This window comes from Hippopotamus amphibius, chromosome 7 (genome assembly GCF_030028045.1).
Source record: "Hippopotamus amphibius kiboko isolate mHipAmp2 chromosome 7, mHipAmp2.hap2, whole genome shotgun sequence".
NCBI classification, from domain to species: Eukaryota; Metazoa; Chordata; class Mammalia; order Artiodactyla; family Hippopotamidae; genus Hippopotamus; species Hippopotamus amphibius.
This window is the reverse complement of record NC_080192.1, coordinates 114,800,076-114,816,621: the sequence shown is the minus strand read 5'-3', so window position 1 is coordinate 114,816,621 and position 16,546 is coordinate 114,800,076. Positions and strand designations below refer to the sequence as shown.

The window sequence follows — 16,546 nt, the reverse complement described above, 5'->3', positions numbered from 1 at the left end:
GTAGTCACATTTTAGGGCTTTTGATAAATAGTACTAATATGCCCTCCAGAAACATGGACCATTTTCCACACCTATTTGCAGTCCGTGAGACTACCTGTTTACCTGCCTTCTCATCTACACTAAATAGAACTTTTTTGAAAAAGAAATTTTCCTGACTGATTTCTGGCAGATGATGTCTCATCTTAATTTGTATTACCTTCTCAATATTCTTCTCCGTATACAGAATTATTGGTGCTCTGTATTTCTTTCTTAGTGAAATACCTGCTGGTGTCCTTTGCCACGCTGACATTTCTGGACCTGCTGTCGGGCCAGCTTGGTAAGTCTGGTTTTGTGCAGAATTCTGGATGACCAAGACTGGCATGGATGAGAAGATGCCTTTCTCACACCTTGTCCCTGGGAGGCCCCTTAGGCTCTTTCACAGGAATGGCTTGTCACTCTTGGGTGAAAATGGTCCATCTCACAGCATGGCCTGTCTGTACCTGGGTCGTATCTCACTGCACAGGCTGGTGCCAAAATGACATCATTTTGGAAAGAAGTTCAGGTCTGAGGTAATCTCATACTCATTTTAGTTCATAGACTAACAGATTCATAGATCTTCCCCAAACTTCCACTGTCACAGTTTCAATGGAAGGAAAGTGGCCAGGGAGGCCTCATCTGGAAAGGACCATTCAGTTAAGTGTAAGTCCCCAAGACCCAGGAATGAAAAACCCCTATTGTGACTGGAAGGACGTTGACGATCAGCGCTACTGGCCTATGCAACTGGAAATGTTCTGCGTTACAGACCATTCTCACTTCTATCAAGCACTCATTGTCCACAAAACCAAGTTTTAGATTAAGAGGAGGCTGAGGAATGATACAAAAATTTCTTGACCACCTATCTGAAGACGCACGTACTCACGTGCCTGCAAATACATTCTGTTTGCATGTATGTGTACATAAAATTACTAAGTAAAGGGGACTTCCCTGGTGGTCCAGCAGTAAAGAATCCGCCTTGCAATGCAGGGGACACAGGTTCTATCCCTGGTCAGGGAACTAAGATCCCACATGCCTTGGCACAACTGAGCCTGTGTGCTGCAACTACAGAGCCCATGCACCCTGGAGCCTGCACACCACAACTAGAGAGAGAAAACCTGCATGCCACAATTAGAAAGAACCCCACGTGCTGCAAGAGCAGATCCCTCGTGCCTCAACAAAGGTCCCCCAGGCTGCAACTAAGACCCGACGAAGCCTGGAAAAAAAAATAAATTACTAAGAAACTAAAGGGAATGACATGATCAAAAGCAAATTATTCATTTTATATTTCTTTCTTTCTTTTTCCAAAAATAATTTCTAAAGGCAAATTAACACAGTAACACCCCATATAGCTTACTGCTCTGATGAACCTATGATAGGCACTCAGACTACCTCCCTAAAGTTTGCAAACAAAAAAGGAAACTGCTTCTTCAATTCACTGGAAAACCTTGATGTGCTTTAATTATATCCATGAAGAACCATAAACCAGGGTGGGAAATCTCCAGGTCTTTAATCTTATTATTATAGTGTAAGTGTGTCACTGTACTTAAGAACCACTTATAACTTCTTACATCTCTAGCTACAATTTATCTTTTAAATGCCTGTTCTTTACTCATACACTTCTGACATTTGGAGAAAGATTGATAATAAAATAAATCTTACATTTTATGTCATTATTTAGATCAGAGGCCATTTTAACTTTACGCTTTTATAAGATTTCTTTACAAGGTTTTGATCCTGTATTTGGTCATTTAGTTATTGGATGTAAAATTTGCTGCTTCAAAGGACCACAGAGCAGTGAATTTCTAGAAATGTGCAATCGAGATATCACCTAGTGGTATACCTGAAATTGTTTCTAGTTAATCAGACTTAGTTTTATTAGGTCATCCACAATAGCTTGCTGAGGTTCTACTGAGGTATCGGACAAAATAAATATGGATGAGGAATATTTGACTTAACTCTGTATGGGATATAAATTAGTAAAGAATTTTCTAAGGAAAATAAGAAACTAATAAGGACAAGAAATTGTGATCTAGGGAATGGCTGTTACATTAGCTTATAGTACAAGGAAACTGAATAGTGGAATAAGGAGGACAGTAGTATGGGGTGGAGAAAAAGCATCTGCTAGGTAACTAGTGAGAGTCTAGAAAATCAGGTTTTCCAGCTTAAGGAGGAAGCGGGAGGAAGAATTGGTAACCCCGGCTTGCAAGCATACTCAGGTACCCCCAGTTCTAAAAATTTGTGCCTTTATCATACTTCAGCTCAAATCAGTTTTCTGCTTCTGCTTTTTATTCATTCATTAAGCAAATATTTCTTGAGCACTTGCCATATGCCAGGTGCTTGTCTAGTGAACAAAACAAAGTCCTGCCAAATTTCTTTACACGCTAGCCTATATTTTCTTCTTTGGCTTTCACACTAGCCTCTCAGTCTCCACCACCCCACCCCCCAAGCTGATTTCTTTCTCACCATCACGATAAAACAGCTCTTTAAAGACCAGTGACCTCCTAATCACTATATTGAGTGCCCCTTTCTCACTTCCCATCTTCCTTGGACTTTGTAGCATTTAATAGCATCTAATTCCCACACTCCTGTCTCTTCTGCGTTCGGTGGTATGACACTAGCATGGTTTGCCTTCTATGACTGTTACTGCTTTTTCCCTGACTTGTTCTCTGGCCTCCTAAAATTTTGGTGGTCCTTCCGTTTCTACACATTGTTCATTTCCATTTTCTCGCTCTCAAATCTTTTCCCTTGATAATTTCTCATGGCTTGAATCATTGGCTCTGTTTAGAAGTATTCTAAATCTATATTCCCAGACCCAGCCCTCTCCTAAACTTAAATCTCACATTTCAAACTGTGTGCTGGAGACTTCCATCTGGGCATCTGCTCATGATGCCAGTGCAGTCTGTTTAAAACTGAAGGCAGTGTTTTTTAACACAAGATTTTCAACTGCAAACAACAGAAACCCACTGTGGCTAACTCAAGCAGAAAACAAATTCACTGGGAGGATATCAGGTAGCTCATTGGGTCGACAGGGAAGCCAGAGGACCAAGCATGGAAAATGGGCAGGAACCCAGGCAGTCTAGGGCAGAGAGAGCACGGCCAAGTTCAGTCCATAGGAGGAGTCTGTTGAGGACGCTGCCCTGGAGCTGGCTTTCCCCGCACACGATCAAAGCTGGTCTTCAATTTCTTAGCTGCCTTACAGCTTGGTCCCGAACTGCTAGTTTTTGTGTTATTCCCCCCAGATTCAAAGACCTGGGCTGGGGCTTCCAATTGGTCTAGGCCATGTGCCTGGGCCCCAGCTGCCAAAGATGACTCCTGATTCCCTTCAGCTTCCTACAAAAGGAAAGGGGATCTGACAGTCCAACCAAGAAATGGCAATTAAGCACTATATTTTCTTTTCCCTAATCACCTCATTTCCTTAAGTCCCTATTTGCATTTGATGCCACCATCATTTTCTCCATTACTGGAAGCTGAGTCTAGGTGACTTTTTACTCCTTTCTCTCCCTCAGCTCCTGAGGCTATCAGTCATCCAGGTTTGCAAGGATTTGTTTGTTGTTCATTCATTTGTTGTTTTCCTTCACACTATTTTCTTCTTGGGCCTTTCTGCAGCTCCTCGTCCATTGTTACAGCCTTCAGATTGCATTCTCCACTTCCAGTGCCTCCTCCAATTTATCCACCCACAGATTAATTTTTTCTGTAGCAACACTTTGATCTATCACTTGCTGCTAAAACATTGTAGATGTCTCTGCCTAGCATTCATGTGTCTCCACATTAGAATTCTAATGAGACTAAGAGGCAGACTGGTGCAGTGAAAAGCGCTTGACCTTCAGATGCGGATTGATATGGGTTCAAACCCTGATTTTCCCACTTTCTAGTTGTATATTTTTGAGGCTCATTTTCCTGGTCTGAAAAATGGGGATAATAAAACCTATCTCCAAGGCATTTATAAGTCAGCTCTTTGAAGGCTGGAATGGTGTTATGAGTTGTATTTAGGTTACAACATCAACTCACAGATGCTTATAGTGAACAATATTCAATTACAGACCTGTCTGTTTCAAAACTTGAAGTATTTTGAAGTAAGTTGTCATCAATGTGGTTTTAAGGAAGGCAGGTTAGGATCGGTATGCTACATGTCTTGGGAGTTAAGTGGAAATCTAATCACCATTTATAGCATTGTTCCTAATTTCAAACAGCTGACTTGCAGATGACCTTTTAGAAATATTTTATTTGCAAGTAAAGAACTTCCTGTGTTATTAATTTTGGGAGTTGAATTTCCCTGATTGGCTGCTTTCCACTATAACATTGCTATTTTAAAGTATTTCCCTGAAGAATTTCAATTTTGTGAGAGGCTGCTTTGAATTCCTTATGGGGAAAAAGTATATAGTTATGGCGGACAGATGAAAATTATTAGCAATTATTTCTGAGGCTCACCTAGCATTCTGTAAATGTGGTGAAGCTCTAGCACATAGAAACTTTAAAGTTTGTTCCACAATCTCAACAAGCCTCGCTTCATGGCATAAATTCTGGGTCAGCACAGAGAAAACCCAGCTCCACAGCCCAGGCTGGGTCTTCTCTCTGCTAGTCATGAACTGCACCATCAGAGCGACCAAATTAACCTCAGTTGGTATTCTTTCACTCGCTCCTGTACCCACGCAGCAAATCTCCCTCAGTTAGGCGTGTTTGGTGAACTCCACAGTATAGATTTCAGTCTCATAAGCTCTTGCCAAGAATTTACAGCACTGCTAATTGCTTGATTTTTTTTTTCCCTGAAGTCAGAAAGACTTTAGGTTAAAAATAACAATCATGCCAAGATTTGTAGAAGTTATTTAATAAGCATGATATTTTAAACCAGTCTCTGCAGATAGTTTGTGGGTATGTGAATTAATATGCATTGCAATGCATTTTTTTGCCTCTCTAATGGTTTTTAAAGTTAACACATTAATGATATGATGAAAATAATACTTATGATTATTAAGTATTCTTTTATGATTAATAGTATGATATGATATACTTCAAAGTGAAATGTATCTCTCCCTACATTTTCCTTCTGCCACTCCATTTCACTTCCCAGAGGCAACTACTTTTTAACACTTTGGGATATGTCTCCCACACTTTTTTTTTTCTTTTGAAATAATTTTAAAGTTATCCCTATGCATTCTTTACTGTTAGAAGCTAGAACAATATTGCCATTTAGCCTCTGACAGATCTTGGAACTCTTCCATACACTGCTTATGTTAAACATATTCTAAAAATAAAGAACTAAAAGAACCCTTTCTCCCCCCATTCAGATATTGTTAGTTTCTGATTCTGAAGGCCAAAGAAAAACATTTAAGGTTTTTCCTCTAGCATACTTATGCTTAGGTGGACTATAGATTTATATAATCTACACAATTCCGTGACCATAGGGTTTAGTTTTTTTTTTTTTTAGAACTTTTATTGAGATACAGTTAACATACAATAAACTGCATATATTTAGAGCATACAATGTGGTATCCCAGTCTCCAAATTCATTCCCCCCCAACCCTCCCCGCTTTCCCCACTTGGTGTCCATATGTTTGTTCTCTACACCTGTGTCTCTATTTCCGCCTTGCAAACCGGTTGATCTGTACCATTTTTCTATAGTCCGCATGTATGTGTTAATATACGATATTTGTTTTTCTCTTTCTGACTCACTTCACTCTGTATGACAGTCTCCAAGTCCATCCATGTCTCTAGAAATGTCCCAGTTTCCTTGCTTTTTACAGCTGAGTAATATTCCATTGTATGTATGTACCACATCTTTTTTATCCATTCATCTGTTGATGGACATTTAGGTTGCTTCCATGTCTTGGCTATTGTAAATAGTGCTGCCATGAACATTGGAGTGCATGTGTCTTTTTGAATTATGGTGTCTCTGGGTATATGCCCAGCAGTGGGATTGCTGGGTCATATGGTAACTCTGTTTTTAGTTTTGCAAGGAACTTCCATACTGTTCTCCATAGTGGCTGTATCCATTTACATTCCCACCAACAGTGCAAAAGGATTCCCTTTTCTCCACACCGTCTCCAACATTTACTGTTTGTAGATTTTCTGATGATGCCCATTCTGACCCGTGTGAGGTGATACCTCATTGTCGTTTTGATTTGCATTTTTCTAATAATTAGTGATGCTGAGCAGCTTTTCATGTGCCTCTTGGCCATCCGTATGTCATCTTGGAGAAGTGCCTATTTAGGTCTTCTGCCCATTTTTTGATTGGGTTGCTTGTTTTTTTGATATTGAGCTGGATGAACTGTTTACGTATTTCAGAGATTAGTCCTTTGTCTGTTGATTCATTTGCAAATATTTTCTCCCATTCTGAGGGTTGTCTTTTCGTCTTGCTTATAGTTTCCTTTGCTGTGCAGAAACTTTGAAGTTTCATTAGGTCCCACTTATTTATTTTTGTTTTTATTTCCATTACTCTAGGAGGTGGATCAAAAAAGATCTTGCTGTTATTTACGTCAAAGAGTGTTCTTCCTATGTTTTCCTCTAGCAGTTTTATCGTGTCTGACCTTACATTTAGGTCTTTAATCCATTTGGAGTTTATTTTTGTGTATGGTGTTAGGGAGTGTTCTAATCTCATTCTTTTACATGTAGCTGTCCAGTTTTCCCAGCACCACTTATTGAAGAGGCTGCCTTTTCTCCATTGTATATCCTCGCCTCCTTTGTCATAGATTAGTTGACCATAGTTTATCTCTGGGCTTTCTATTCTGTTCCATTGATCTATATTTCTGTTTTTGTGCCAGTACCATACTGTCTTGATCACTGTAGCCTTGTAATATAGCCTGAAGTCGGGAAGCCTGATTCCACCAACTCCATCTTTCCTTCTCAAGATTGTTTTGGCTATTCAGGGTCTTTTGCATTTCCATACAAATCGTAAAATTTCTTGCTCTAGTTCTGTGAAAAATGCCATTGGTAATTTGATGGGGATTGCATTGAATCTGTAAATTGCTTTGGGTAGTATAGTCATTTTCACAATGTTGATTCTTCCATAGGGTTTAGTTTTAAAAATAACATTAGACAATGAAATAAAAGGAGCAGAAAGCCCAGCATACTTAAACAAAACAAAACAGAAAACAAATGAAACTTAATTGCTCTTGACATCACTTTAAAAATGTCTGAGGGAGAGAATGTCAAGAAACCAAAAAGAGTTTCTAGTTACCTTTCAAGGTCATCTAGCTAATGAGAGCAAAACAAAGAAGCTAGTATAGGAATCTTTTATTTTCCTTCAAATCTTAGGCCAAGGCTTTGACAATGGTGTTGTGTGTCTTCACAAGTATTCTGAAACCCCTCCCACAATAACCCTATTTTGACACAGAGGGGAAGGTAACTAAACAGAGTCAAGATTCTGTATATGAAGAAAATGTTTTTAATTTTTATTACTTGATAGCTATATTTAGCCTTTTGCAATAATTAAGCTCCTGAAAAATGCTGCATATTTTCACATTTGCACTTGAATTAAATTGCACTTAAAGGGCTCAAGGTGAGGAGTAAAGAGAGTTCTATATTGCAAATAATCTAAAGATAAATCTTTTGTTAGAATGAAAGATCCAAATAACACCCAGTAGTTGGTAACTGTTTAGTATACTTGGATTTTTATGTGTGATGATAATGTGTAGCTATATTTTCATTTTGAGGGATTTATGTTAAATCTTTCATTTTATTATGGTAGTATTAGACAGTTTGCAAGATCTGATTTGATAAATGTAAAACAGAAAAATTAAAACTGGTTGCTTGAAAACAATTGGGCATTGGTTGCTGAAATAATGTTTTCAGGCTGACTAGTTTTTAGAGTTCTATGTTTGTTCAATATTCAGTAAATATTGAACAGCTACTCTGTAATAGGCACTCAGTATATAATGGTGAGTAAAAACAGACACAATGCAAGCCCACTTTTAATAATAACAGCAGCTAATACTTACTGAGCACTTACAACATACAGGGCCCTGTTCTAAGAGCTTTTCATGTATTATCTCACTGCATCCCCTCAACACTCTAGAAGTAGAAATAGTAATATCCTCGTTTTACAGATGAAAAAACTGAGGCACAGAGAGATTAGGTGATTCATCCAATGTTACATGGTTAGTAAGCGGTAGACTGGGATTTCAATCTAGGCAGTGTGACCCCAGAGTCAGCACTCTTAAGCACTGGGATGTACTACCTCTTCCATTTTCTACGAAGTCTTCTTGTAGTGTACAACCTGAAGGGTACGATACTAACTGAATAGTCATTTCAGTAAATGAAAAATTGTAACTCTGATAAGTGTTATGAAAAGGAATATGGGAGAAATGATTTGGTTCATTGTTACCAAAATGTTTCTTTTTTCCTTCCCTACACAAACTATATTTCCTAGCCTCCCTTGCAGTTAAGTGTGGTCATGCAACTAATTCCAGACCATGGAATGTGGATGAAAGTGAGGTTCATACTTCCATGTCTGAACCATAAACTTTCTGATTGACCCTCCCTGTTCTTCTACCACCACCCCTCTTTGCTGGCTGCAAAGCATGGACTAACATAGAAGCCTTGAATGACTTCACGAAGCAGAGTCCCTGATGATCTGCATTGGATAGTGATAAGAGTACAAAGAAAATTATTATATTAAACCAACTGAAAATTTCGGATTTTTTAGCAGTCAGCCTGCCTTGACTAATGCAGAAGATGAAAACTTGAAGTTGAATGCTGCTGTAAGGAAAAAACCTAAAACATATGACTGAATTCGCAGTTGGGTCAGGGATGGTGTGGAAATGGATATTAGAGGTTGGAATACTTGAGAGTCTGTTATGTTATGGTAAAAGATTTGCTACAATTGTTGCTTGTGACAACTTAGAAGGTGGCACACTGCTTGCCTAGTAAGCCTATAGCTCTAGAGGAAGTTTTTGGAAAGAGAGTGACAGTGTGTGTTAGCTACTATTTGCTAACTTAGGCATTACCACAAAGAGAAAAGCTCAAGCAAGAACTGGCAGGTTTGCAAGCAGGAGTAAAAGAGTTAGAAGAAGTCCAGAAATTTGGGGGATAAAAGAGTAGAATGCTGAACTACTTCTAGACACTGAGATAGGAAACAAAATATTAAAAACCTTTGAGTAACAAAGGTCCAATTAGGCCCAGACTCACCACAAAGATCTGATGAGTGTGGTCTTCTCATCCAAGTCTAATGGCCTGAAGATAGCCCTCATTAAATTGAGAGAGAGAGAGAGAGGAACTGGAGGAGGAAAGCAAAGACATAAATCATGCTTAAGAATTATGTATAGGAAAGAATTTTGGGTGTGGCACACGTTGCTGACGGGAAGCACACAGATAAAAAATCTACCAAGTTTTTGAGGGGATCACGTTCTCAAAGAAATCCTTTGATTATTTGAGTTGAAAGTAACCTTTGGATTTCATAGGAAGCAGCCTATAAAGAAGGTATGTTTCCCAGCACCCTCTTTTTGTAGAATAGCAAAGCCAGGGGGCATCCAGTACAGTGGATGAGGGAATTCCTTGGAAAGAAGCGTAAGATTTAGGCAAAGAACCTTCCTTACCCTTCTTAAGATCTATCCCAGCCGAATTCTGGAATTGCTGTGTACTAAGTGGCTGCTGTATTTCTCCTCTTATTTGTCCTTTTTCTGAATGAGCACTTATTTCATCTTACCTGTCCTTCTTGTTTGTTTGTTTGTTTTTAATAAACTTTTGGTTGACTTTGCTAGTTAGGATGAGCACGGATTACTTTTGTAAAAGTAAAAGTAACTAAAACAAGCAGATTTATCATGAAATTAATGAAACTTAAGCTCTAAGGGGTCTCTTCCAAGGCTCCAGGAAATTGTCTTTCCACTACAACCTCCAGTTTATCACATTTCCCTTGATGTCAGGTGGCGTTGGAGTGACCCTGGATATTTTGGGTATCTGGCTAAGGGAAAGTTGAGTTGGGGATACATTTAATGTCAAGCTTAATGAAACATAATTACATGGGTTATAGTCACTTTTAAGTTATTGCTGACTGTCCTTGTTTAGCAACAGATTCCAGGAATATTCCTATGGCCCTCTGCACAGATTCACCTGGCATCCTGTCATGGAGGTTACAGGGCTAGAGGTCAAAATGTGATAGGAACACATGCCTGGCACTGGAAGTATGCGGGTAGTGTGAGAGAAACAAGGTTTGAAACATAAAGAGCCAGAAGCAAATCCTTCTGTTCATCAGACATGCATAACTGTAAGTGGAGAATTTGATTCTCATTGATGTCAAACCGAAATGGAAGTTCTCTTCTGTCAGGAATATACTTAGTAATGCAGTGTCTATATTTTTTAATTCACCATACATTTTATTTCTTTTCTTTTTTTTAAATAGGAATCACATGAAATGGGATTAATCAGAAGTCCTGCAGCAATGTTACAAACAGCCTATACCATATGTGTGAAGTGGTTTTTTAGGCATCCCAACTGTCAAAAATAAAGACAATTGATCAACCATGCCAGAGGAAAAACTAAGTTTCTTTTGTCCTCTCTATTAAAAGTTACTTAAAAAATCAGTGTCATATCATAACACTGATCTCATAGGCTTGCTGTGACACTGAAATGGGGTTAGGCATACAAAGTATCTGGGTACAAAACCTGTTATATAGCAGGATCCCAGTAAATAACATCTATTAAGAAAAAAAAATTGTCACATGAAGAGGTAATCAAAGAATATGCAACCAAAGAAATTCAGTAAACAAGTACTGGACGTATGTTGGGCATTTAATTAAATATCACATTTCTCAATTTTATAATGTTTATAGTATTTGCAGTCTTCTTAAAACATGTAATCTATTGTGATTTCTTTTCTTAGTCTAAATAAATACTCCATTTAACCTAATTTTGTATCTGTACATTTTGTATTAGTTTTTCTTAAAAGGGCCCCACAAATAGTAAATGCTTCAGGTGCCACAAAACATGGATCCTTCTCTGAGTTAAAAATAGACATATATGTGCTGTATGTCAATTATATCTCAATAAAACTGGAAGAAAACATAAAACTAGATCATACTCTTCTTTAAAAAATACTTGGCAGTTTCTTAAAAAAAAACTGAATGTACAGCTATCACACAACCAAATAATCCAATTCCTGGGTATTTATCCCAGAGAAATGAAAAGTATATTCACAAAAATACACTTGTACATGAACATTTATAGTAACCCTATACATAATAGCCCCGAATTGGAAACATCCCAAATGTCCTTCAAGATGTGAATGGTCAATCAGTGACAATCCATACCTTGCAATTCTCAGCAATAAAAAGAACAAACTCTTAGCACTCACAGTGACCTGGTTGAATCTCCAGAGAATTATGCTGAGTTAAAAAAGCCAATCCCAAATTGGTACATATTATATGATTCCATTGAAATGACATATTTATAGAAGTGGGTTACAGATTAATGGTTGCTAGGAGTGAAGGAGGACATGGTATAAGGAGGAAAAAGGGTGTGTTTATAAAAGAAAACTTGAGGGACCCTTGTGTTCATGGAAATGATGGAAATGTTTTGTATCTTGACTGTATCTGTATCAATATTCTGGTTGTGATATTGTACTATAGTTTTGTAAGCTATTACCATTGGAAGGAAACTGGGTAAAGAGTATTCTAACAAATACATGTGAATTTACAGTTATTTAAAAATAAAAAGTTTAAACAAATGTGTATATATGTATGTATACCAATATAACAATGCAAGTTCTTATTCTTTTAACTAACCTAAGGCAGAAAGTTTTGTGTGCAGACACAGAACAGCTGTCAGAACTGAGGATGTCTCAAATATTAAGTGATCAGACTTGATAGAATCATGCAGATGTGAAAATGCCCATAGCATAAGAAACACTGGGTAAATAATTTAATTTCTAAGAAAGAGGAAACTTTAGACACCATTTTGTCTGTAAACTGAATTTATCTTGGCTGCCTTACGATCATTCTCCACATAGTATGGTATTCAGAAGACACAAAGGTCTGATATCCAAAAAAGAAATTTAAAGTAATTTAGATTTTTTTTAGGGAAGGTTTTTAAAGAGGCACCAAAGGGAAGAAGTATACTGCAAGACAACAACAAAATGTTTAACAATCCTTGCAACCATCTAATTCCTCCAAGTCCCTTTCATGACAGTTGCTACTTCATGTTTCTCATCTACCTTCTTTAGTCTCTTCCTCTCTCCTGCCACTCTGTCTAAAATGACTCATTCTCTTCTAACTCAGCTCTCTATTATTGTATAGATCAATTTAGTTCCTGGGCACCTTACATTTCTCCTCTGTAACCAGTACTCTGATCCACAAAACCTAGTCCCAAGAGGGGCCTGGGCAACCACTGGAAGGTCTTTAGAAGAAGAGAGAATAGAGGTAGGTGGGGGAGGGAGGAGGAAGAAGAAGGCTGTGTATACTTAGAGGTTTGGGTTACAAGTCCAGTCCTCCCTTTTGCAAATGAATAAAGTGAGGTCCAAATAAGTTTAGTGACCTGACACTCACCTACTGAGTCACATGGAGTTGGGCCTGGAACTCAGGCTTACTTCATTTCAATGCTTTGTTATAGTTACCTAGTAGGCAATCTTATGATCTCCCCTATAAGGGTGGCTTTGCATGCCTGGTGGGAAAAACACCAGGGGGATCGGGAAGCCTGGGTTCTAGCTCTGCTTCTACCAGGCTCCATGACGTTGCGCAGTTCATGTCTTTTCTACGGCTCAGTGTCCTCCCTGAATGGGGACAAGATGAACTCTTGGGTCCGGTCCAGTACTAACATTCCTTGCTTCTGGTATGTTTTGCGCCCAGTAGTGGCCCTGAGTTAGTCAAGAAGACTCGCCCTCATTTGTCCCTCACTCTACTGGGCCAAACGGAGAACCCGGTAAGATTGGATCCCTCCCCGCACTTGGTTCTCTCTTTAGTGTTCTAGGACACACAGGGTGACCATCTCCTGTCAGAGGGGCTCCAGACATAAGCTCCGATGGGTCTCTGCGGACTCCCCAGGGACTGCGAGGAAAAGGAATCCCTAGAAGCTCCTGAGGATCCCTGCCCAGAGGTCTCCCCTTACCCCCACCCATCTGGAACCACTTTCAAGTCCCAAGTCCCAGGCCCTCAGCAGGCTTACTGCGCAAGCGCAGCCACCCGTCCTGCGCAGGGGGGGCGGAATCCCAGGCAGAGGCAAGGTGAGAGGGAAGGGTCGGCAAGACCCCGCCTACGGCTCATCACGTGGGAGGCGGAGTCGGAAGCGTGACGGCGTGCGCGGGGGCGGGGCTACCGCTGCGCGCGGGCGCGGGGGCGGGGCGTGGCGCTCGCGGCTGCCGTCCGGGAGGGAGGCCGGGCAGGCGGCGGAACGGCGCGGCTCTCAACCTCAGGGGGAAGTGGTCCGAGCGGCCGCGACTGACTGCCCCGGGGTGGACGGACGGACGGACGACGGAGGCGGGAGGTGGGAGCCGAGCCGGGCGCCCGAGGGAGCGAGCGGGTCAGGCTCAGCGTCGGCCACTCTGGTCGGTCCGCTGAATGAAGTGCCCGCCCCGCTGAGCCCGGAGCCCGGCGCTTTCCCCGCAAGATGGACGGTTTCGCCGGCAGCCTCGGTGAGTACGGCTGGGAGTCCTCCCTGTCCCGCGCAGGGTGGGAACCTGGTTCCCTCCACATGCATCCCGGGCCTGCTCTCCACCCTGCCCCTCGGGATGGCAGCAGTTCCACGGCACATGTTCTCCTCGAGCCTGCCGCCCCACTCCGGGCTCCGGTGGACTCAGAACCCCTCCCCCATGCCAGCCCTCCTCAGTAAGACCCTCCTTTCCTCCCAGCGTCCCCTTCAGTGCGGGGCCCTTCTTGCCCAAAGTGGGAACCCATTCTTTCAAAGAGACCCCCCCCCCCAAAGCTGGTACACCCCTCACCATACACTCACGGCTGCCCCCACCTTCAGGGTTAGGACACCTCTTTCTCAAACCCTGACCCCTTTTCTGGGTACGACATTCCCCCCCCTTTCCCACAGACCGCGCTCCCTTTCAGGGTGGGGGCACCCCTTACCCACGCAGAGGCTCCCTTTTAGGGAAGGGACCCCCATTCCCTCTTCAGGAGAAGGGCATCCCCTCCCCCCCAAAGTCTACGTTTAAATTTGAAGTCTTCTTCTGAGTATCTCTCAGAGTAACTGACAACTTCCCTTCACTCCCTCCACTTCTCTGAACATTTTGCCGTGGTGGAGAGAACCAGCAAGCGCTGAAGCATCATTTGCCTAATACAGGGAAGGAAGAGGTGCATCTGTGTTGGGGGACCCTCTTTAAGAGAGGAGTGAAAGCAGAAGTATGCTTGCTGGGTCTGCAAGCGTGCTGGGGAGAAGTAATCCTGCCCAATGAATCCATAGGAAAGGGGGCCTCTGTCAGGGAAAGAAAGGATTCTCCATTTTTGGAATATGTTGTCTTTGTGGAATGGAGAAAGGGAAGTAGCTGAAGTATCCTTTCAGTGTTCCCTTTCACCCAAATAAACGTAGTAAATTTTGTAATTGGCTAAGGGAATCAGAACTTGAGGCTGGTGCTCAGTGCCCTGTAATCTGTGTCTGGAATTACTATTCTTTGAGGCCATTGGAATCTGGTTACTGTAAGGATTGAGCTCAACTGTTATGATGGTGAGAGAAACAGTTTCTGCTTTGGCTGATACTGCAGTTATGTGATACCTGCGGCTGGATTTGTATGTTGAGTATTTTGTGTGGAGGTAGCTTGTATTCAGACGCCTTTCTTTGCATTTCTTGATAATAAATACCTAGTTGGTTAATGTTCATGGATCAGTGCATGATCTGGCCATAGGCCATACTTTATTCAGACACGTTGAGATTAAGTGGGTTTTTTAAATCTAAAGTAAAAAAGTAAGTTGAAGAGCATTGGATCCATTATAGGTATTAAACATAAAAACCATAATTTTGGCATTGACTTTCTTTGGAAAACGCTCGGGCGCGCGCGCGCGCGCGCGCACACACACACACACACACACACACACACACACACGTACTTTGAGAGTGGAAATCCTAAAATAGGAGGCAACTGAGTGTTACTCTTTCCTCCCCAAAGGCACCTGTTGTCCATTATCTAACCTTTGATGTCTTATAATTCCTTACATAGTGAAGTTGTTTCATTCTTAGGTTCCTTTTAAAGAGGCATCAACTTTTCACCCCCCCTCCCTTTTTTTTAAAGCCTTATGCCTGGATTTATTCCCTAATCATACTGGACTGAAAGACTTGTCCTTTATGTTCACAAAGTGCTGATGGCATCCTTGGGAAAAAAATTGGGGGATGTCGTGGGACTGAGATATCTCTGCACGGTTGGCTCCTCAGCCTGTAAGAACGGTGGGATCACTGCTCAAATTAGAATCAACTTTTACTTCTCTCCTATTGGTTTTGAGGACTTCGAAGGCTTGCCGAAGCTTCATCTCTTTTGAGTGTTTTGTGGGAGTCTTTCTCACAAATTGGGGGCATTTAAGTTTATTTTGAAACAGTGGATATCCTTGTTAAGCAACTGACCTTTCTTATCTAATTCGTGAGGCAACTGATAGGAGAGACAGAAAGATGAAGGTGAATTTTAGTTGAGGCTCCCACTTTTCATAAAGAACGTTATAGCTGACCCTGATGTTGAGTTTTTTTATTCATTTGATATTTTCTTTTATTCATTCGATGCCAGCCTTGGGTAGTATCTTGATAAGACTTTTCCTTTCTTTAAGTGTGGTGTTCATCAGGAGCAGGGGAGATGCCTGTATTTAAAGAGAGGAACGAACCTATGTCAGCTGATGGGAAAGAAATTGTTCCTGGCATTTTTTTTTGAACTGTTCCTGATGAAGATACTTCTTAGTAGGAGCTCTGTGCTTTCTCTTTCTGTCCCCCTTGAAAGAGTAAAACTAGGCCCCATCTCTTAATTGAAACCTTAAAGGGTTGGGAGTGGGGGAAGGGTAGTGCTGGTATATTTTACTGGTAGTCTTTAAACATAGCTTTACTCAGCTCTTGCCAAATTGCTTGTTTCTGTTCCCTGCAGTTCATTAGTCTAGAACTTAGAGTTACACTGATCTTTATTTTATCATCAAGAGAGCCATGAATGTAAAGGCAAGCGCTTGTATTCTAGTAGATGTTTAAAAACTTTTTTTTTTAACCAAACAAGAATTCAAAACATGTGAAATTCTTCTGGGGTCACAAGTATTGAAAGCATTTATTCTCAAGGAAGTGTACGTGTTTGTCTCCTTTTATATACTAGATGAGTTCTTGAAAAAAATGTAAGAAAACTGCATTTTTATAAGCAGAAAAGCTGAGTGCTTTGTAAACAGTGATCCTGGAGAAGCTGATTATTTAAGGGAATGTTATGGTGTATCATTTTGTAAAGTGAAAAACTTTTAAAATTCAAACTGAATCCTTGATTGTTGAATGTTTAAATAAGGAAAACACTCTTATGTGCATTTTATAAGATGTCTAATGGCAATTAAAACTGTGTGTAGTGTTTTTGAAATCATTGAGAGGAATGTTAGGTGATTCTCTGTGTTATATGTGCCACATTAAAATTATATACCTGTTGTATTACTTTTGTTTTACA

General features: G+C 40.7%; 1 protein-coding gene and 1 long non-coding RNA gene across 5 annotated transcripts in view; both read left to right on the top strand.

Moving 5' to 3' along the window:
- The window catches only part of LOC130857780 (uncharacterized), a 59,243-nt gene extending 48,301 nt beyond the window's left edge, over positions 1-10,942 (top strand). For 2 of the 3 annotated variants that reach the window (XR_009054860.1, XR_009054857.1), the window contains one exon: positions 254-265. This is a non-coding gene — a long non-coding RNA (uncharacterized LOC130857780). Of the gene's footprint in view, positions 1-253; positions 266-10,348 lie in introns of those variants that run through there. The other variant, XR_009054858.1, reaches the window with a different exon arrangement.
- Positions 10,943-13,282: 2,340 nt separating this feature from the next.
- Positions 13,283-16,546, top strand: part of EML4 (EMAP like 4) — a 151,190-nt gene continuing 147,926 nt past the window's right edge. For both annotated transcript variants that reach the window (XM_057741039.1, XM_057741040.1), the window contains exon 1: positions 13,283-13,570. In XM_057741039.1, coding sequence (XP_057597022.1) covers positions 13,546-13,570 — 25 coding nt within the window. In that variant the 5' untranslated portion in view covers positions 13,283-13,545. The remainder of the gene's footprint in view (positions 13,571-16,546) is intronic.